General features: G+C 42.0%; 1 protein-coding gene across 3 annotated transcripts; it reads left to right on the forward strand.

Moving 5' to 3' along the window:
• The first annotated feature begins 28 nt into the window (after positions 1–28).
• ODF2 (outer dense fiber of sperm tails 2) lies at positions 29–21,739 on the forward strand. Of its 3 annotated transcripts, XM_049832084.1 has the most exons (21): positions 29–216; positions 3,125–3,209; positions 3,908–4,061; positions 5,469–5,594; positions 6,222–6,392; positions 7,836–8,002; positions 9,048–9,177; positions 9,479–9,610; positions 10,468–10,542; positions 11,536–11,607; positions 12,149–12,265; positions 13,157–13,342; positions 14,162–14,271; positions 14,974–15,109; positions 15,798–15,908; positions 16,568–16,672; positions 17,237–17,395; positions 18,286–18,386; positions 18,936–19,098; positions 19,461–19,586; positions 20,357–21,739. In XM_049832084.1, exons 3-21 carry the CDS (start codon positions 3,954–3,956, stop codon positions 20,528–20,530), a joined length of 2,469 nt encoding a protein of 822 aa, XP_049688041.1. In that variant the 5' UTR covers positions 29–216; positions 3,125–3,209; positions 3,908–3,953; the 3' UTR covers positions 20,531–21,739. The 3 variants fall into 3 exon arrangements, with proteins under 3 accessions (XP_049688041.1, XP_049688039.1, XP_049688040.1); XM_049832082.1 differs by lacking the exons at positions 29–216; positions 3,908–4,061 and adding an exon at positions 1,214–1,416; XM_049832083.1 differs by lacking the exons at positions 29–216; positions 3,125–3,209 and having other exon boundaries at positions 3,231–4,061.
• Positions 21,740–21,804: the final 65 nt, after the last annotated feature.

A 21,804-nucleotide genomic window follows, 5' to 3' on the forward strand; every position in this document is an offset into this window, starting at 1 on the left:
CCCCATGCAGAAATCACTAATGCAGAGCAGTTACTTGAAAGATTTATTTTGCATGAAAGCTCTCTGGAATACCCCTGAAAATCAGTTTCGTTTTGTTTTGGAAAAGGAAGGATTAAGAGCAATCTGCATGCCTGGGACATCTCTAGATGTTTCTGCTGTGCAAGAGTAACAAAGGATTTGCAGCTGTAGCACTTGGATTAGGAGCCTTTTCTGCAGGTAACGTTGGGAAATACAAAGTCTACTGAGCTGTGCCAGGTAGAAATGCCTGATGTATGTCGTAGTGAGAGACGATGCAGGTTTGAAAGGGAGGGATCTGCTGCAGCCCAAGGCTTAAGTTTCCTTAACTGTCAACTTGATAAAGTTCTGTTTCCCTAGAAGAAAGGGCAGTTTCTGGGGAAGCTGGTTTGAGATATTTCAGGTGCAGCTGAGGTTGATACGTAATGCAGCTGCTTGCATGGTGTGGGTTCTTTTTTGGGGGGGGGGGGGGGAGAGGAGGGGGGTACCGTTATTGGGTATAACAACAAAGGTTGTGATAGAGGTTGGTTGGTTGTTTCGCAAATGTAAGACTAGTTACAAATTCAGTTATGATCTGACAGGGAGGGGAGAAAGAAAACGTTTACAGTAAAAACAGCTGGGTTGCTGGTCTGTGACTTGCTGTATTTGCTTGTTAAAGCTGTTCTGTGCTGAAACTGATGTTCCACGGTATCAAAAGGACAAGGTTCTAGCAGGTAATGCTGCTTTAAAGAAAATGATACCGAACAGGCACAGACAGGATCTTGGAGGAACCCTTTATGATCACGTAAAATACCCGTCTCTGTGACCCCTAGATGGAGGAGAAGTCTTGCACAGCCTCGTGCCCCAGCACACACGAAATGTGGATCCGAGACGTCACCAGCTCGGTGACGCGACATCTCTCCGGCCGCGCTCCGCCGGGCCGCCGTCCTCACCCGGGGGCAGCCGGGACCCAGCAGCGCTCGGTCCCCCGGCTGCTGGGGAGGGGGTGGCGGGCCGGGGGAGCGCGGCCGGGGTCGGGTCCCCGCGGCCGGGTCCCCGCGGCCGGGCCGGGGGAGCGCGGCGCCGGGCCCCCGGCCCGGCCCCTCCGGGCCGCTTCGCGTTACCATGGCGACGGAGCCCGTTGCGGGGCGGGGCCTTGTGACGCAGCGACGGTGGCGGCGGCGGCGGGCCGGATCACGAGGAGGGTTTGAATCGCCCAATGGGGGAGCCGCGGGCGGCGGCGGCGCGGCGGCGGCCCCGGAAGTGCGGCGGCGCCTCCTGCCCCTGGTGCAGCCTCCCGCCGTCCCCCTCGCCCCGGCTGCGGGGTCTCCATGGCAGCGGCAGCGCCTCCCGCCGCCTCCCCGCCGCCGCCGAAGACCTCCTGAGGCGGCAGCGGCTGCGGACCTCGCGCGGCCCTTCATGGTGAGGGGGTAGGGGCGCGCCGGGCCCGCTGAGCGGGGGCGGGGGGGGGGGCTCGGCATGTGGCCGCGGGGATGTCGGAGCCCCCGGGAATTATTTCTTCGGCGCCTTCCCCGCCGTGTCAGTAGCACCTCCTGTCTTGGGATGGTTCCTCCCGCTGCGAGGGAAAGCGGGAACTATCAGGCGACTTCAAATATAGGGCGGAAAGTGTGCTGGGTGTCGGGGCAGGCGTGGGGACGGGCTGCTGGGAGGGGGGTGTGTGTGCCACCCCTGGGGGTTTTCCAGCCCCGCCTGGGTAAAGCCCTGCTCTGAGCTCAGAGCTGGTCCTGCTCTGACAGGAGGCTAACCCCAGACAAGGTCCCTGCCAGCCTGAGGTAGCTAGAGATTCTTTGAAAAGCCTCCAGAGACGGCAGGAGAGGTCGCTTAAACTTCTGGAATAAGCCTCGTTGCTGGCGAAAGCTGGGTGACAGCATCTGAGTTTCACCTGTGGTGATTCAAAAGCTCTGCCGAAGTCCTCAGTCAGTGCTGCAGCCGATGCACATGTTTAGTCCTGAGGAGAGTTTAAGCTCTCCTCGGGAAGGAGAGGATTAAAACGCCCAGCGGTGTTTGGAGTTGTTCATAGCTAGAGGCTGGGGGACCCTTTTCCTTCAGAAAACTGTCGCTTCCTGTTCCTGATCAAGGGAAGTACGGCTGCATCTTCCCCTCTGTAAGGCTCATAAATCTGACGTGATATACAGGTGTGTTTTGTCTTAAACACATACTGCTTAAAAACAGATGCAGTATTATTACTTTTATTTAGAGTAGGTTATTACATGAACCTTGGCAAGCCGACAAATTAATCAATGAGCTATAACAAGTAATCTAAATTCTAGTCTAGTAGAAGTATTGTACAAAATCCTGCTCTACTGCATGACAAGCAGCACTTTACTTGTAACACTTGTTATTGCATAGCAAATTGTGAAAGAGTGTTACCATAAGGTTAGCTAACTAAGCCTGATATACCACCACTTTGTCACTCCCCGATAGATATTAGTCCTTTGGAGATCCCTCCTCCCTCCCTCTCATTTCTTCCAGTCCCCTAAGAACCACCAGGCAAGAAGCTGCTCGTGCTGTAGCTGACTCCCAGTTCTGTGTGTGCTGCTGGTTAGCCAACTAGTACTCATGTATCTGCTGGGCAGGCAGTGACCACATTGCAACACAAGTCTGTGTGGTCCTGGGTTTCCTTCAGCATGAGTGCTAATATGGACACATCTCTTCAGCCTGCAAAACTGCATAAACCTAGAACCTCAACATTTCAGTCAAGTTTTACAGAATTTGTTGATGATGGCAGAATTTAGGGAGGGTGTGGTGTTTGGGAGGGGATGTACAGGTACCCTGGAACTGTTCAGACCTTTTTTCCTTATGAAACTGGTTAAAAATTTCAGTTAGAATTTGAAGGTTTGTAACTTTGGGTAAACCCATCATGTGTGATTGTACAAAACATTTTCCATTGTTTAAACCAACCCTCATCATCAGTATGTGGGGAATTATAATCTCGGTCCTTCCCTCATTGCATGTTTGTCAGAGGAAGCCAGGACATGTCAACTTTTGTTGTTTGGGTTCATACATTTGATATGTTTGAGCTTGCATGTTGCCTTAAATCAAAAGGAAGAGGATGTTCAGAAATTGGCACCTTTTCCTATTAGTGGTCCTTTTATTATTTCTGTATCAGGTGTCCCTCATCCATCAACAATGAAGTGACTTCAGTCTCTGCACAGAGCACACTGTCAAGAAGAGCTAAAAGCTTTAGAATAACTGTAAGTAATTTTACCTAGGCTGACAAAAACCTTTCTGCCAGAATCAGATAAGTGCTGCTGGTGGATTTTTGTAAGACTTCCAATTGTATTATACCATTACCTCAACCAAAGCATCAAGCTCAAAGGTAATGACTTTAACTTTGTGTCTCTAGGCTTTTCCACATTGTGTTAGGTATTGGTTAAGGTTATGCTTTTTTCTGAAGATTAAAGAAATGCCGTGATCCAAAAGCTTTTAAGCATTAGTTTAACTTCAAAAACACACTTAAAATTAAGGACATACGAGTTTACAGGTTCAGGTTCTAGGATGGAAGGATCTGATGGTTTCCTGTTGATTTGTCTTAACTAAACTGTTAAATTAATGCTTCTCTTCTTGCCACTTCAAATTTCTCTTAATAATCAGATTGTGTTAGTTACTGGAACCTTTGATTTGCTCACTTGCTCTAAGACTGTGAACTCCAATGACTCTTACAGACACCTGCTATCCGTCAACTATATTTGGTCTTTAATAACCACATTAAAAGCAAAAAATACCAGAAACAGAAAAATTACTTGTATTAATCCTAGCTTTACAGCAAAATAGTGTGCAATTCAAAATGGCAGATGCTACTGAAAGAAACCTCCAACTTTAACCAAAGCTGGCCATTGTTGCTCTCTGGCACAGAGGGAAATGTTGTTATTTCCAGTTTCCTTATTCACAGGTTTCCTTTCATTGTATTGCCCTTTCCCGCTTGTGGGAGAAGAGCCATGAAGAACCGTTCCTCATCTCCCCCTTTGCACGTCCATGTGGATGAAAACACCCCTGTCCATGTCCATATTAAAAAGGGTCAGAAAACCACACCTGCAAAATGCCAGGTAGGAGTGTGTAGCTGGGTGTTTTTAAGGGCTACAAAGAGGAAGGTGAACGGTCCTAGAAGCACCACAAAATCTTCAAGGTCTGTTTTACCATTGTATTAGAACTGTAAGACTTGAATTCATATTCAATGGTGCATTTTCAGTAACATGTCTTCTGTGTTTAAGACAATTTAAGTATGATGTAGAGTATATAGTTACTTTTCACGTTCAAGTGTGTGATTGTGAGGAGTGTTGCTTCCAGTGTGATGTGGTTTGGGGGAATTTTTTTTTTCCTTTTGTTTCCTGGATTTGTGTCCTGAGAATGGTTTTTCTTTGGCTTCATCAGTATTTCTGTAGGAAGGGTTTGGGGAAAGGTAATATCTAGGTGTTTCAAATTCCATCTTCATTGTATTAAAATAAATGTTTTTAGATTAAAAAAGAGTCTGGATTCAAACTGTCTTCTGGCATTAAGCACCTTCTCAGTCCTCTGAGCTATGCAGCAAAGAGGATCTCTTTGTAGCCTTATCCACAGTAGGTAGAAGGCAATACTGAAGTTGAGTATCTAGCTATTTCATATCCTCTTTTATAGTTGGATGTTTATGTAAAGTTCTCAAGAGGTGATGGAAGTTGCTAGCTCATTCTTCCTTATGTGCAAACATCCTGTTCTAAGCACTCTATTAATTCTGTGTTTGTTGCTAATGGCAAATATCATAACGGGCTAAGGCCTGACAGTGAGATCAATGACTCCTATTAGTTAATTGCCTGTAGGGAATATTTAGAACACCTGATTTTTCTCTAAGGTTAGAACTGTGCAAAACCCCTTTAACTTTCCTTCAGTTAGAGCACCTCGAGTTCAACACAAGTAAATGTGGATTTATTACTTGACTGCAAAGCAGGGAAAACACGTCAGGGGCTTTTCATAACCAATCACACTGCACTGTTCTTTTTTCTCTGGTAGTGCTGTTGTCAAATGATATAGCTGCTCTTTTGTGAGTTGAATCTGGAATGGAGAGGGGATGTCCCAGGTTGTTCCTTCTTCATGTGAATGGGTTGTATTGCAGTATATTTTGGTGTATCTCCCTACAGAGGAGACTTCTTTTCTCCCCTCCCCGAACTCCCAGCCCTGGCCTACTGGGTAAGGCTCTCATCACAACACAAGTGCAGGTATCCCGGTGATATAACAGAGTTGCTATGTGATAGACAAGAATGTACTACACCTAGCCATACTGTCAACTGAATGTGCAATAACCTTTCCTTCTGGCTGGTGTTAGCCTCCTCTGATGGCTGCTGGCTTGTCTTATCTGATGTATCATGTGAAACACTATGTGATGTTTTTGTATAAATAAACTTTCATTTGGTTTTGCAGCACCAAACATTGTAAATGGTTCCTTAAAAGTCTGTGATTTATTTTATTTTCTCTTTCTTTAGCAAAAGCACAAACAGAAAATGAAAGGGGATACCATAAGCACGTGCCGAGCTGTGCGGGTGAAAACTAAGGCCCCCTGGATGCCCCCAGGCAAAACATCTGTCCGGGAGTCCACCTGCAAATGGGAGGTATGATTGATTTTTCTCTTTAAAACAAACTTTCAAGTTTATCTGAGCTTGAAGAGAGCAGTTGTGTAGTGAGGGAGCTGGGCTGATCTGAAAGAAGGCTACTATCACCTACCATCCATTTTAAGTGTCTTCTATAAATCTTTTTCACCTTTTAATATAGAAAAATTGGAAATTAATTAGCAGCCTATGGCCATATCATGCCTTTCTGCTTCTAGAAGCCAGACAAATTTATTTGTTTATTGTAGTTTTTTTTAGTCCCCTTCAAGATCGCATCTGGAGGCACAGCAAGCAGCTGCTGTTCTTAGTCTCTTCCAAAGCATGGAGCATTTGCGTAGTATTGTGTAATATTTTCGTTCTCATGGGTTGATAGTTTTGCCATTTGTATTCCTGGCTCTTCCTAGATAAGAATTTGAATTTTCGTTAATTTTTCTTCTTTTTCTATTCTAGTCTTTCTGCATTCTTGACCTTTCCCTGATGGAAATGAAAGAGCTGTTTACAAATGTTTTTTTTCCTTACTAGCCCTATTGCAGTGATGTGACCTGGTCTCTGTTTGTGGCAGAGTTAGAGTTAGAATACTGTTATAACTTTATACTAAAAAAATTATGCTCTTCATTGCTTTTCTACTAGGGACCAACTCACCGCCTAGAAATTACACCTCCAGATTCAGAAAAAATGCTGTCAGTATTGCGCCTGAGTGACCTCTCTACAGATGAGGAGGATGCAGTTTACTGCAAAATGAATGAATATGAAAAGAAGATAGATAGCCTGATGAATGTGGTGGGAACACTGAAGAATGAGGTGAGGAGATAGTGTAAAGTTACCTGCTTACTCAGGCTTTGTAGCTGATTGTTGGCACTGGAGACTGGAGTCAAGTCTTGTTGCAATGGAAGATTACCCAGGCCTTTGATTTTATTTTTTTTCCTTCTTTTTTAAGCAAGCTAACCAGTCTGGGTTGTTTAGAAGAGCTGAACTATCCCAGGGAGAAATTTACTAAGCCCTACTATGAAACATTTTAAAATATTATCCATTTAATAAGGTATTGCTGTGCTTCAGTTTCCAAATAATGTCTTTGCCCAAGCCCCAAATCTGAAAAATGGTCCTTCCAGAAGGTGAAAACTACTATGATGATGTTTTATTGTCAAAGAATCCACTTACTCAACAAGGTTATTTCTTCTGACTCCGTTTCAAAAGGTGCAACCCAGTGATGTTGTGTTTTCCAGATAAATAGTCTCTTACATACTTGACATAATTTAAAAAGTGGGTAGGAGATGTTTCCAGATCTCATAAGATGCATTATCGTGGGGGAAAACTGCATTTTTAACTTTAACACTGAGGGTAGCAAATCTTGTCGTCTTATTATTTTACTCAAAACTACATGAAGTTCAAATCAGTGAATAAGAATAGGATTTGAGTCAAGTAGATTCTTCTGTTAAGTATTTTCCATTTTATTTATGCTACAAAATGTAATGGAATTACTTGCATGATTGTAAAACAAAAATCCATTTTGATACTTTCAATAAGTTAATTAATAAGTTAATCTAAATGTTTGATGGTGTCACTTAAATAAATCCATGGTGTAAGATCACATTAATTTTGTTAGCTTTAATTCTGTATAAGCCAGGGAATCTCCAGTGACCTTTTTTTTGCTGCAAAAAGAAACAAGTCCAGTACAGTAGTTCAACCCCCCTCTACGTTCTCTCTTATCGCATATCTTCAACTGTTTGTAGTGCTCTTAACTGCCACATGGGATGCACATGTCATTCATGAGGAGCAGTAGTCAACTTCTGAGCCCCATTCAGTTCTTGAGTAGTCTGTACACAACTCCAACCACACTGCTAGCAGTGACACTGAGCTGTCACAGAATGTCCTGGGAAATCCAAAATGGGTAGATGGAAACAAAAGTGCCAGGGACTATTTAGGTTGATTTCACCCAGTTCCCTGGATCTCACAAAGCAAGTGGAGCAATGGGAGGCATCTGAAGCATGTGGACGGCTACCAGAGCTCCTTTCTTTCCATGTTTGAGGTCTGTCACATGTCGTGGTTGATGACAATTTTTGGTGTTTGACTTAGAGCCAGGACACTTGTGTCTCCCAGTGTTTGTGGGATGGGAGGTATTTCCAGGCAATAAGTGAGTTATGCCCTTCGTGTGCAGGAACAGCCTGGAAGTATCTAGGCAAAAAAAAAAATATCACTTTAAAAGCACCTGGTTTGTCTTAAGTTCTATTTAAATATCTTCATCAGGCCAAGCTTCAGAAAAAGGAGGAACAGCAGCAAATGACAAAGCGTCTCCTTGAGGAGCAGAAAGAAGAACTGAATGAGGTCACACAAGAGCTGGTAGAAACAGAACATGAGAATACACTGCTCAGGCGCAATATTGAGCGCATAAAGGAAGAGAAAGATCTGACTGTGTAAGAAAGCTCCAGTTGTCTGTAGTTACTGCAAGTAGCGGTATTTACAGGGCACCTACCTTCTTTATTGCTAACATTATTTGAGGCTGTAGTTTGTACCTGGGTTGCAGTGCTGCTGAAGAACTGATGTTCTTGAGTTTTTCATCACCTTTCAGAAGGGGGACTTCAGATGGCAATAGCTGCAGAGAAGGGCTCTAGGATGATTATTGGAACGGAAAAAATACTGAGAGGAACCTGAGAGCGATTGGCTTGTGTGGCCTACTGGAGGCTCATCCTAGCTCTGCAATTAATATCTTGGGGGTTAAGAGACACTGTTTGAATTGCGATGATATTGGTAGAGCAACAAATGAATAAACATGGAACTGAAAACTAGAGGAGAATTTTTGGCCTTTGTGAAAATCACACTGAGAGAGGAGTGATAGCCCCTGAGAGGACTGAATCATTTTTTTTTTCTTAGTGACCTGAAGGTCTCCAAGTCTAACATTTTTGTATCTGCCTTGTATCTAAAGAATTAGGGAAGATTGTGTCTCCAGGGGGACACTGATGTTTTAAGAGAGTTAGTTATATTTTTTCCTTAAGATCACTTGGAAGTTAGTACTGGGTATTCCTTTTTCAGAAAACTTTGTGAATGCTTCTGAGATTAATAGCCCTGGCTAAAAACTTTGAGCAGTATATCTTGATGTGCTTTCCTATTTCATGTTCAGCCATTTGGAGTCTTATTTCTGGTGTGGCTTAAGTGCCCAGGAAAAGCACAGCATTGTGTTTTGGGTTTAAAGTGTGTGCAGGCTTTTGTATAAGCCCAGTTTGTCCCCCCTAAATTCCTGTTTCATAGCTGTGGTCCTAGCAAGCTTCTGGTTTCTACTTGCTTCTGTCAGAACAACTTCCACACTTGGAAGAGGGTAAATCTTACGTAGTGTTTGTTTAGAGCTTTTATCCTCTGATTTGAGGGTTTATATGAGTTTTAACCCAATCAACTGTATATCAATAGTGATTGGTACAGCTGTCAAAGCTTCATGTTTCTCTGATGGCTTAATTCTCATTACAGGCTACAGAAAAAGTACTTGCAGCATGAGAAGGAGTGTTTGATGTCCAAGCTGAGTGAGGCAGAAAGGGACGGAGCAGCAGCAGCCACGCAGATCCATGCCCTGAAAAATACAATTGGGAGACTCAACATTGTAGGTGTTGCCTTTTTTGTTCTTGCCTTTGCTATATTGGCCTGTTATATGGTTGTCTTACAAATGTAATATTACAGTTGATGATCCAAAAAGATATACGGAAAAGTGGAGGTTTTTAATACGCTTAAGATGTTTGCTAGTTTTGTTTGGAAGTGGGGTATTTACTTGCAGCATCCAGTCACCTTCTGCACATGTGGTGCTGACTATTTCACTGCTTATGCTTGTATCAGCTTCATACATTAACTCCAGGTGAATGATTCCTCTCTTATTTTTTGTTGTTGTTGTTTTGTTTTTCCTCTAGGAGAAACACATGAGCAGCTCAGACATTAACACACTGACAAGACAAAAAGAGCTTCTGCTCCAGAAATTGAGTACCTTTGAAGAAACCAACCGGACACTACGAGAACTTCTCAGAGAGCAGCAAAACCGGGAGGTGAGCAGTGCTGTGTGCTTGAACACAGGAGGCTATGTTGTCTTGTGGACTGAAGTGGAGTTTGAGAGCTTTTAACTGCTTTTTTTTTTTTCCCCAACCCTTCTGTTGACCCGGTGTCATAAAGAGTGGTTAGGTTTTTTATCCCTGTCTACGTCACACAGTAAGACTGACTTTTCTGCTGTGAGGATGTTAGAGCACCTAAGTCTTTGACTCTATTAAAAGGTATAGATAGGCACTACTGTGTTGCCAGCATTTTCTCATCTGGATACAGCTGTATCTGCTGATTATGCTAGTCTGAAATGTTACTGCCACAGTTGCGTTGGCTGAAGTCTGAGGACTAGATGAGGCCTTAGCTAATGGGAGCCTAAGGATGTTCAGAGCTTTATTTTTGTAGGCTGTAAAAGCAATAACAGAGAAATTGTAAATGGTTCTGTACTGCTTGTACAGAACAAATCTATACTGCTTGTAAGAGTAATAGAGAAACGAAATTGCTATTCCTCCTGTAGTTTATATTCCATTTGAATAAAAGCAGGCTGATGGTAACAGTTCTTTCAGACACCAGTGAGACTGAATAAAAGGACTGAGTTCTTCCACAGGACTTTCCCTGAGTAGCGGGAGAGTTCAGAAAGATCTTAAATTGCCATCATGCTTCTTATTATAATCTTTGACTGAGAAGTGGGAAAGCTTTCTGAGATGGGTGATATGTGAAATATTTAGCAAATTTGATGCTTCTGGGTATCTTCTGAGAATTGCTGCTGCAACTGTGAGGAAATGGTTGATTTGCCCAGCTCCATTTAAAGAATCTGTATAAAATTGACTTTTTAGTTAACAATTTTTCTCACGTATTTCTTTTGTAGAAGGATGTTCAGAAGATACTGGAGCGGCAAGGAGCACTGCTGAAAAGGCTGGCTGACTCAGATGCAGAGAAAGCAGTAAGCAAACCACAATCTCTCTTTTTTCCCCTTTCTTTTTTTTTTTAAATGATAAAGCAGAGAGATCTAAAATGACAAGCTCTTCTTTGTCTTGTATTCAGCTGTCAAGTCTTACACTAGTGCCTTTTAGACCAATAAAAAATACTTTGGCTTTTGTGGTAATCAGAGCCACTACATTGCTCCTCTGGTTAATAACCTACATTTCAAAGTGGACAGATTTTCATAGCCTTTGAAATACGGGAGCTTAGAATGGGGATAGCACAACTGAGACCTACATATAAGAGCACCATTAGGATTTACAGGTCTCAGCTATAAAGGAGAACTTAAGCCTGTTCTTATGTTTAAGCACAAATGATTCTGCTTACCTTTTCTTATGGTACTGAATGTACAAAGCAAAAATTGTACTACATGTTTCTTTAAAAAGAAAACTCTGAGGGTGGGAGAGAAAAAATATCTACTGCCAAAATACACCTGATGGTCAGGATGGTCAGTATAGAATTCTTCAGTTTGAAAATATCTTACTGTTTATGTATGTTTATCATGTTATCCTTAGAGATAGAAAAGCATGAAGAGGGTAAGCTTTCTGTGTCTGCTTCTGTCTCTGAATGAGCAAGTGACCTGGTGCCAGTTTTTGTTCGTTCCCTTATCTGTAAACTGAGAAAAGTGTTCTTACATTGCCACAAGTTACCAAACTTGCTGTGAGACATAGGCAATGTCCTTTTATGTTTGTGGAGTATATATTCCTGTCAGATGCTCGTTATTGACTGGGTATCCTATGCCCTATTACACAAATGTATGTGCATCCCTTTTGCTTTCTGCTTGAGGAGAATGCAGCCTGTTTTTTCTAGCACTGAGGATGCTGTTGCTGCGGATACCAGACAGTGCGCTGTAGATCAGAGGGTCTCAGGAGGGAGGCAGTTACACCTCTTTCCCTCCAGCTGCCAACCTAAATGTGTTTGTTACTTAACATCTGAGTGGCGTTTGTTTTCTCAGCAACTTCAGATGAGGCTTCAGGAGAAAGAAAAAGAAGTGGACAATCTTACCATTCAGATACAGGCAGAAAAGGTAGTTCCCTTTTTCTGTGTTCTTCTCTCTGCTCCACCTTCCAGTAGTCCAAAATATGGATTTGTATTTGTAGACGGTTACTTTTTAACGGATGACTGGCTTGCTTATAAAACTAGACAGACAGCTACCAATTCCCACACACTTTGTGGATTCTGTGTTCTGCTAATAAGACACCCTTCACAAGGATGAATAGGTAGTAGTCTCTTTGCTTGGGCTGAATTGCCTTTCTGTTTAAGGTTCTGTTGGTTCCTGATGTCAAATTCCAGTCTGTTTCTCTGTTCAGGAAGTAAAAGGGGAATGTGGGGGAGGAGATCAGATATAAAGGGTGTTATGCCTCAGAACAAGTCTTTCAGGCCAGTCATTCACATGTGATGTAAAATAAATGGCTACTCATTTGTTCCCCATTTTGTTGGAGTAGAACAGCTGTGGAGGTCGCTGGAGATTGTTCAGTGAAGAAATCTGAGACTGCTACATATTATAAAGTGTTCCTTCTATTAGCTTGTTGAGGAAGAAGGTGTGCATCTTGTTGCTTCTTATTTAGGACCAGGCAAAGACAGCATGCGAACTCTCCAAATCTATGGAGGCTGTGAGAGGCCATTTACAAGCACAGTTGCGAAACAAAGAAGCTGAGAACAATCGTCTGTCTATACAGATACGGGTATGTTTTCAGTGGTCCCTGGAGATTGTCTCTTCATTTACTCTCATGAACTGAATTGACTGACAGGGGAAGTAGCACTCACCAACTATTCTTCTGCTGTGTCTGGTAGACTGAAATATTGGCTGGTGATGTTTATGCCACTAACACACAGCATACTTGTCGAATGAAGTAAGAAGAAGAAAATCTCTTCACTTTTGATGCATGAGGCAAAATCATAGCTTTAAGGTCTATGTGCATTAATTAGGTATTTTTTTCCTAAGTTAAGTATTGCATAATTATTTAAAAGATGGCTTTAATTTAGTCAAGCATCAAGACAGATTGTAAATTATTTAATTTGCTTTCTGGGAAAAATGCTGTGCCATGATTTCCTGTATTTGATCACACTCATGCATGCTTTCTACAGTATTAATGAGGAGGCAAAAGTTCCCCTGGTTTATCTTGTTCAAAGTCTTGTGTTTAACATATCTATTGATGTTGTGATGAACATATGTATGTTGATGGTTTAGAAGAGCTTTAATTCTGTTAAGCTATATAGCTGCCTAAAGCAACATTATTGTATGTGAGCCTTTCAATTAATAAAGAGAATGTTCTCAGGTAGATCAAAAGACTGGTAGACCAGTATTTATCTTGGTCAGGAGAGGAAATCAGTATTTTAGAGAGCAGCTTATGAAAGAAGAAAGGAAGACTTGGAAGGAAAGGAAGACATGTCATGCTGACGTGCCTGTCAGCATTACAACGAGATTGTGTAGGTGAAATGTGATTGCAAGTACCCCCAGGCTGGAGGTTGGGGGTTTATCCTAGCTCTCTCCACTGTTTCTAGGAAATTGCTGCTTTGGGTATGCAGGTATAAGGACATTATTCTGTGTGGTGTGTTTTCTCCCCCTGCTGCAGAATTTGGAGCGCAGTGAAGCTCAGCATAAGGCAGAGGTGGAACATATCATGCAACAATTGAAAGAACTAAGGCAGAAGGCAGACCGTGATAAAGAGGCCCTGAAGAAAGCCATCCATGCACAGAAAGAGCGGGCAGAGCGAAGTGAAGAGTATGCAGAGCAATTAGCTGTCCAGCTAGCAGAAAAGGTACCTGATAATACAGGAAGAGAGACCTCATTTCAGATCATGCATCTAAATCTTTCACTTCTGGTAGCAGCCCTGAGGAGAGTCTCTGCTTTCAACTAATGAGATTTATTTCTGTCTTGATGCTTTGGCCCATTTATGCTAAGTTTAGAACAAATCCAGTTTTCTCAGCTGTCACTATGTTCACAGCATGTCCTTAACTTAGGACATAAAATAATTTAGATCATACTAAACTAGCAGATCTGTTTTTTTGCCTGGTTCTTTAGAACCATCTGAGGGTTGACAAAAGCTGATAAAATAAAGCGTCGTGGTTTTGGCTGAAAATTCTGAATAGAGTTGGCTGCTAATTGAGAAACTAGTAACAGAGCAGAAAAGTACCAAGATTTAGAGTTGTACTGGAATTTCCTGTTGAAAAACAACTGAAGGATATCAGGAAAAAGTAGAAAAGTTAGGACTAAAATCAGAAGAGAACATGGGTTTCACGCTACTTGATTGGTTTCTTTTTTCTCCACTGTTTTTAGAATTCCAGGGACCAGAGCCACTAGTAGAATCTTAGCCATGCTTTGTATTTATGATAGTTCATCTGCCTTCAAAGAGGATGCTTCTTTCACTGCTGTTATGTCTGTTGGCTGACAGTAGTGTTTGGAGAACACCTCTCCGAAGGATCAGGAAGAATAAAAATAAATACTTGTCCTCAATATTTTAAAAGTCTTAGTGAAGTCTCTGCATATCAGCATCTCTGCATATTGTCTGCATATCCCATGTCCAGTGACCTTTTTTTCACCCTTGGTCTTTTCCTCATGTATTTCTTTTGTTTGATAGGACAGTTATGTTGCTGAGGCACTGTCTACTCTGGAATCCTGGAGGAGTCGCTACAACAAAGTAGTAAAGGACAAGAGTGACCTTGAACTGGAAATTGTTACACTGAACAGGTTAAAATAAAATTAGTGTGGAGAAACAAGCATGAATGGGGATGAATTCTAAGTTCAAGGATAATTTAATTGAATTTAATTTAATAATTTCATTAAATTGAATAATTTAATTGGATTGCCTGTAACTATCCAAGCAAAACCAGCACTGCTTAAGGGCTAGAGCAGAATTTAGAGAGAGAGAGATGTGGCTTCTGCTGCTGACTTGCCACAGCAAAGGCAGGCTTTTTAAGGGTTTGCTGACCCTTAAAGCTCTGTTCCTTTGCCATTTTGTAATGCTTTGAAAGAATTAAGGTTATCTCTCTTTTGAGGTCTGTTTGAGATGCTTGAATGGAAGGGATTAGAAGGGATAGGCAGTATAGTTTGTGCCAATTTTTTTGTGAAGGTAAATAAATGTGTTGGTGTCACTGCAGTACCGCTGTTGCTGCAGGAGAATACAGATAGGCACGAGACAAGAGAGAGGTACCTCTATCCTGTGTATCTTGGAGGCAATGTATCTGGGCTCCAGGGGGACAACTCAAGTTAATTTCCAGCAGGTTAAGAAGATTGAGGTGGTAAAACAGTGTAACAGATAAGTGTGCATATGTGACTGGAGAAGGAAGATGAAAAGATAGGGAAAAGCCATGTTTCTGAAGCTAATTTTCAAGGGTTAGGAGTCTTATTCTTTCTTGTCACTTAAGGATTAATTTTCTTTCTGTATGGCAGCCGTGTTGCAGACTTGCTGGAACAGCAGACAACCCTGGAGGACAAGATGAGGGAGGACAGAGAAGCTTTGGTGGATAAATTGCATCGACAGACTGCAGAGACCACTTCTTTCAAAATGGAGAATGAAAGGCTAAAGGTCAATTATTCTAGGGGTTTGAAGCTGAAATGCTAGGGGGAAAAAAAGGAGAAATTATAACAAGTTGCTTGACCTCTGAGGACAGAGTTGAATTGCACTCATTGCTGCCATTTATTTTCAAACCAGTTTTACCATAATCTGAGTATGACAGGGCAAGTATGCTGGAAAGAGACATAAAAGAAAGAAAGTGAACATTCTGAGATGACTGGGTTTCTTCCATGTTTTGGCTAGGAGTATCTCCAATCCAAATACTGTTTCTTCCAGCTGGGATCTTACATCTTGTCCTTACATCTTCATGCTGCTGGCCAGAGAACAAACAACAGTAGCTCATGCAGAGAGAATGGTAATCTCCAGAATAAAAAAAATGGCTGGTATTTTTCTCCTGTCAGCTCTTACCACTGTGATCTTGTAGGTGACCTACATTATTTTCTTCTTGAAAAGCTAGGCATTGATCCAAATAAGGAGTGGCCCTAATCCAAGTAGCACAGCTCACTCAGGCAAATGGAAAGACTGCACATCCATCCCAAACCTCTGTGCCCTGCTGATGTAAATTTGGTAATCCACTGAAGTCTGGAAAGTTTTACCAACTTACACTGACAAAAGTATTTTTTTCTTAGTCTAGACAATGTTAGACAGCTAGCGTGGCAGTTACTTCCAAGTGCTCAATGGAAGATGTTTTCTTTTTTAGGCTAGTGTGGTCCCAATGGAGGAGAAGTTGAACCAAGCGCAGATGGAAGTGCAGCAGCTCAAGAGCTCTGTTAGGAACTACGAAGGGTTGATTGAAACCTACAAGTCACAGGTAGGCATCTTATCAAAACTTTCAGCCCTTGCACAAACATGTTTTCTCCCTTCACTGTTGTGGCTTATTCTGTAATGCCTTAACCCTTTGTTTGCTCTTGGAGGATGTTGTAGTTTCATAGGCTTTGGTCCTTTTGTCTTTATTAGCCTGATTTTTACTCAAATGGCAGCATCCACACTACCATGTGCTGTATGCCAAAGTGTGGAAGTCTTGCCTTCCTCACTATGTGCTGATAACTTGGTCATTAGGAAGAACTGACTCCCACAGCAGAGATCTTGATTAATGGAAAACAAAAGACTGGTTTTAATTACTTCACTTTTCCCTGCTCCTTTTCAAAAAGTAAAGGGGAATAGTGAGATGCTTTCTTCTGACTTTTAGTGTGCCAAGTACTGTTCCTTGGCTGCTTTTGGTGGGGAGCATTTTGCATATTGTGGTAGTAGGAAGACAAGGCAAAAGGGGAGAACATTTGGTGGAAAGCCCAAATTGTCCAGGTGGCAGAAGCAGAAAGTGAACTTCCAAATATAGTTCTGGAGTGGTGGTTAGTGTGGCAGGAAACTTGTTGCTGATCCTTGAGCAGTTTTAGTTACTCCAAAGCATTGCACATTTGTTGAAAACTACATATAGCAGATAAAGTATGTGGGGTTTTTTTGAATGTCCAGGTGTTGAAGACCCGAATAGAAGCAGATGATGTGGCAGCAAAACTGGAGAAGTGTGATAAAGAAAACAAGACACTAAAGGATGAAATGAACAAGGAGATTGAACTGGTAACTATTCCTCTAAAGACTGATATGTTGTAAACATTCATGGATCTTAATGTTCTGAATGTAGTGAAAAATGGCTATGAATAGGAAATAAAAGGCTTATCTGAGTTTGCCTTTTCCAATAGTTTTTCTCAGGACTTGTTCCTTCTGCAAAATTTATTGAATATTTAGCAGCTTCTTTTTTACTATATGGTGTTTTTCAGGTGTTTAAATTGCTTAGTGTGTCCTTTGCTGCAGAAATAGTGGTTTAGAACAGCGGACTATGCAGGTTACACCATTGTCTGATGTGGAACAGCTGTCCTCAAAAAAGAGCTTGTACTTCTAGTAAAATTGAAGCCCAGGTTCCAAAATACTCATTCTCTCTCCATCCGTTGGGAATGCCAAATCCTAAGAGAAAGCCTTTTGGAGTAGGAGAAGACCTGAGGCTTTGAACTCCAAAACTGGCCAAATATCCACGCGGTCTCATCACGGTTGCAGACTAACAAAGCTTCACTGAAGTTGAGAAATTTTTTAGTCTTGATCTTATGAACATTTGAAAGTTCCTCATGTTCTCTTCTTTGACTGTAGGCACGTAAGCAGTTCCAGAGCCAGCTTGCTGAACTGGAAAAGCTGCCTGAGATACTAAAGATCACAGAGACACAGCTAGCAGAATGTCAGGACCAGCTTCAGAGTTACGAGAAGAAGAACGTGGACCTGTCTGTCATGATTGCAGATCTTCGTCAGCGGGTAAGGGACTGGCAGAAAGTACCTGCAGCACTGCAATCCGCAAGTCTGAGACCAAGATGAATTTCTAATCACAGGAAGGTTCAAACTTCGTCTCTGTTTTCGTCTCTTTTTGAAAAGATTAAACGTGCACTGCAAAATAAAGGTGTGTGCTATGTCTTTGTGCAAGAAGTTAGCGGCGTAGCTGGTCGCATTCCTTACTGTTTGAAAAGTTTCTCGTCCCTCAGTGCAGAACCTTATTGGGACTTGAATAGCAGCAGTGACAACACTTGCTAATGCCAACACTTGCTTCTGTTACTTCCATCATCTTGTCAGCTTTCCCTCCTGTGGTTGTCTGCTGATAGTGCTGTCTCAACCTTGTTTTCTCACTCAATTTCAGGTTGTTTTCCCAGTCTCTGTTTTTTGTCCCCAGAAGGACTGCATAGGTATTGCAGGGCAATTACAGACAGGCATGACTTCTACAACCATGCCTCAAGACGCAGCAAATTATCTCGCAGTCTGACTGCTTTACTCTGATTGGCTTGGAATTATAAACCTTCCTGGTATTTCAGACTCTAATGTCTTTGTGGGCTGCTGTCATGTATGTGGCTGCTTTTTAATGTGTGTGCTTTGCTGTGCTTACAGGTGGCTGCTCTGCATGCAAGCATTTACAGACCTGGCTTTTCATTTGCAATACAGAAGAATTTCCTCATACCTTTCCAAACATTAACTGGAACCACCAGCAAAATAGATGTTTTAGTGCTTTGCTTTTCTATCCACTGTTCCTTTTCTGGGGCTCTCCAGAAATTCTGAATTGAGCATGTTTCCTTCTGGAGAGCTGCATACGTTTTAGGTGGTTGGTTGTGTGTGTGTAGAGACTACTCTGTAAAGTAATTACTTACTATAATTTTTAGATTGAGCTCCAGGGGGACAAAATGGAGATGACAAGAGAGAGGTATCAGTCTGCCCAGGAAGAGAAAAAGCAGCTCACCTTGAAGGTGGAGGAGCTAGAAAGGTTAGAAATATTAGGCTTTCTTGCTCTCTTAACCTTCCATTTCCATCTGCTTCCCATTGTTTTTTCAGGGGATTGAAACAGCTTCAGTCTTGTTCCAGTCCCCCATGTGCCTCCAGGGTTCTGTGCATTTGTTTATCCCACAAGGATCTCTAATCAGTAGCAGTCCACTGGAGAGAGAGTTTTATGTTTTTGCAGCACCTGTTATGAATGTTGTTAGAAAGGATGATGGCTTACATAGCAGATAAACCAGCTCCTTGCCCAATCTAGCCTGACAATTTTGAGGTTACCTACATATTACAGTATTTTTACCCGTGTTTCTAAATTCCTTTTAGTGACATTGTCTGGGAAAATGCAGGTATGTGGGTACTCTGTACGTCCTTCAATCTTTGAGATTTTGATGTGAGAAATGGAGAAGTGTTTCTTGGGGCGCTCACCTTTCAAGGGGGAATAGAATGTATTCCCAGACTAGTCAGGACCTGACAAAAAGGCAGACTGAAACACACTCCATTTAAAATGAATAGGTTTCCTTCCCTTATTGTCTTAACCTAGAAAACTAGAAACAACGAGTGCCCAGAACATAGAATTCCTTCAGGTCATAGCAAAACGTGAGGAGTCGATCCACCAGTGTCAGCTGCGGTTAGAGGAGAAGACCCGTGAATGTAGCTCCTTGGCACGTCAGTTGGAGATGGCCATTGAGGATGCCAAAAGACAAGTAAGTAATTTCTTGTGTTTGTGAATTTTCCCCAAACTACCTAGGCTGTAAAAGGGGAACAGCGAGAATGCTGGAAATATCTCCTCAGCCTGTGACCAAATTCATGAAAATCATCATGTTCAGGGAAATACAAATATTAAAATGTGCTGGTACTGTTTGTCAGCACTTAAACCATTGAAAAACTGAACCCTGTGCTCCAGTTTGCAACAGAAGAGAGGAAAGCACAAAGACTGAGCTGCTGCTTATGTATGAGAATGTGCCCAATTAAACTTGATAGGGCTTTTGTGGGCAATAGGATAGGGAAAAATCATTCTTCCATAGACAACCCTTTAATATAGTTGTTGTTCTGTTGTTACACGTAGGTGGAACAAACTCGAGAACGAGCAACGTCTAGAGAGAGGGCAGCCCAGTCCAAGATGTTGGATTTGGAGACCCAGCTGAGTAGGAATAAAACAGAGCTGAACCAATTGCGTCGGAGCAAAGACGATGTGAGTGACTTGCAAGGGATACTCTTGGTGTGCTGGTGGTGTCCTGGCAGCAACTGGAGTCCATAAACCAAGGTCCTATGGACATGCTGCAAAAATCATGCAGAGCCGTGTCTGAATGTGACATGTTGTTTTATCTGTCCACGACAGATGTGTGATATGACATGTCTTTTATATCACTAATTCAGGAATGTGGACTCTCATTTGCTTGTTATTTATAGCAATGATCTGAAATAACTTGCTCTAATCTTACATGTACGTGTACGAAAAGAATCAGACCTTTCCTCAAATGAGATTTGCACCAGATACCACGGGCAGATTTCAACTTCATTTACTGTGCTTGGTTATCTGAGAGAGATGCAATTTCTCTTCTAGAGGAAATGATTTCTTCTAGAAGAAAGAAGGGCAATCTTTCATGATGTCCTGTTTACCCTGCTTGTTACTTGAGTTTTACTTGGAATTGGATTGGCACATGGATCAGGTCAAGTTGCTTTTCAGAAAAGAATGTGTTTAATTCCCCATAACTATAGCTAATCAGTTTCAAAAGCCAAACTGATTAACTGCGTTGTCTCTTGTTTTTATCAACGGGTTGCTGAATGGAGTTGGTAATGAGCAGAACAAATTATAAATATCATAGCACCATCTATGGTAATATGATCTACTGCTGTGCTAATTCTTGCTGTCTTCAGCACTTTTGGGGAACAGTTTAAGTTTAATGTGAGTAGAATGAATGTTACTGTCTTTCAGCCTGTGTTTTGTGCTTCTTTATGTAGGCAGAGCGCCGCTATGAAAGCCGCCTACAGGATTTAAAGGATCGGTTGGAACAGTCGGAGAGCACCAACCGCAGCATGCAAAACTATGTCCAGTTCCTCAAGTCTTCCTATGCTAACGTTTTTGGAGAAAGTGCCTTGCTGGGCTCCCCCAGCCGCTCTCGTTCTTCTCCATGAGGACAATGCTCTCCTTGCACCTCTGGTTTTAAGCACAAAAGGAGCCCTATTTCAAAGCCATATATTATTTAGAAAATAGGTTGGCATTTCAGGGTCATTATCAGGAGATGTTTTCTTCTTTTCCTTGCAGCATGAGATGATAAAATGGTGGCATATGTCCTAAGTGTGGGGTATCAGCAATACCGGATTGATGCTGGAGGTCTGTGTTACACCATAAACTGTGCCCCAAAACCAGATAGTTTTGCATATGATGGAAAAGGTCCTTTTCATCCTGGAAGGTCCTGATGGTTTCAGCTCTTAAAACCTTTCAGTAGTTTGTTCAGCATGTTAATGTTTATTAAGAGCTCTTTTCCTTTTCATGCTTCTGTTTTCATTCTGTTTCTGTGTTGGGGAGATCATGTGGGGTTTTTTGTTTGTGTGGGGTTTTTTTTTTTGTTTGTGTGGGTTTTTTTAACTATTGAACACTGTATTGATACATTGGATGGTGAGAGAGGGTCTATCCACCAGAAGTGTGAAGCTGAAAATAACTTAAGTGCCTGGGCTCTACACTTAAAAGAGATTATCTCCTGAACCACCACAGCGTTCGTAAACAGTTTTATGCCAGAAATAATGATATTAGTTTTTTTTTTACTTCATTCTTATATATTCCCTGATCCTTACCTTTTTTCCTGAGTGTGATGCTAATGTTGCTTTACTCCTCTCACCCTGATTTCCTGATCCTGAATATCCCCAGGACTGAGCCAAAACCATCTGAGTTCAAACGAAAGATTGTGGTTTAACCTCAGTGGCACTTCAGCTGGGGTCTTGGTGTGAATGCCACGCAAGTTCAGGGTGTGCATGAAATACTGACTTGGTTGTAAGCCAATTAAAGAGCAGCTATGGATACTCAACTTCTTCATCAAACTTGCCTGCACCTTCTGGAAAATCGGGTATTCAATGTGTTGAGTCCCTAAAACTCATGCGTGCTCTACTGCCCTTTTCTTTCCAGTAAATGATTCTTATGGGGGCAAAAATAGACATTGTTTTTATTTTTGTCTCTTTCGTATCCTATTTATGTGCGATGTGGTCATTGGGCAGTATTTCTCATGAAGGTTTTCTAAGTTAATTGTTTTTTGGGAGTTCTGCAATTGTGTGTGTGTGCATGTTTAACACTTCAAAAATCCTAAAGGTGCTATGGTAAAACAAACAATAAACTACACTTTAATTGGTTATGTTGGGGTTTCCTCTTTGTTGTGTTGCATCTAGGGTCTTCTAGCCCTTATTTTGGAAAAATG

This window comes from Accipiter gentilis, chromosome 29 (genome assembly GCF_929443795.1).
Source record: "Accipiter gentilis chromosome 29, bAccGen1.1, whole genome shotgun sequence".
Lineage (NCBI taxonomy): Eukaryota > Metazoa > Chordata > Aves > Accipitriformes > Accipitridae > Astur > Astur gentilis.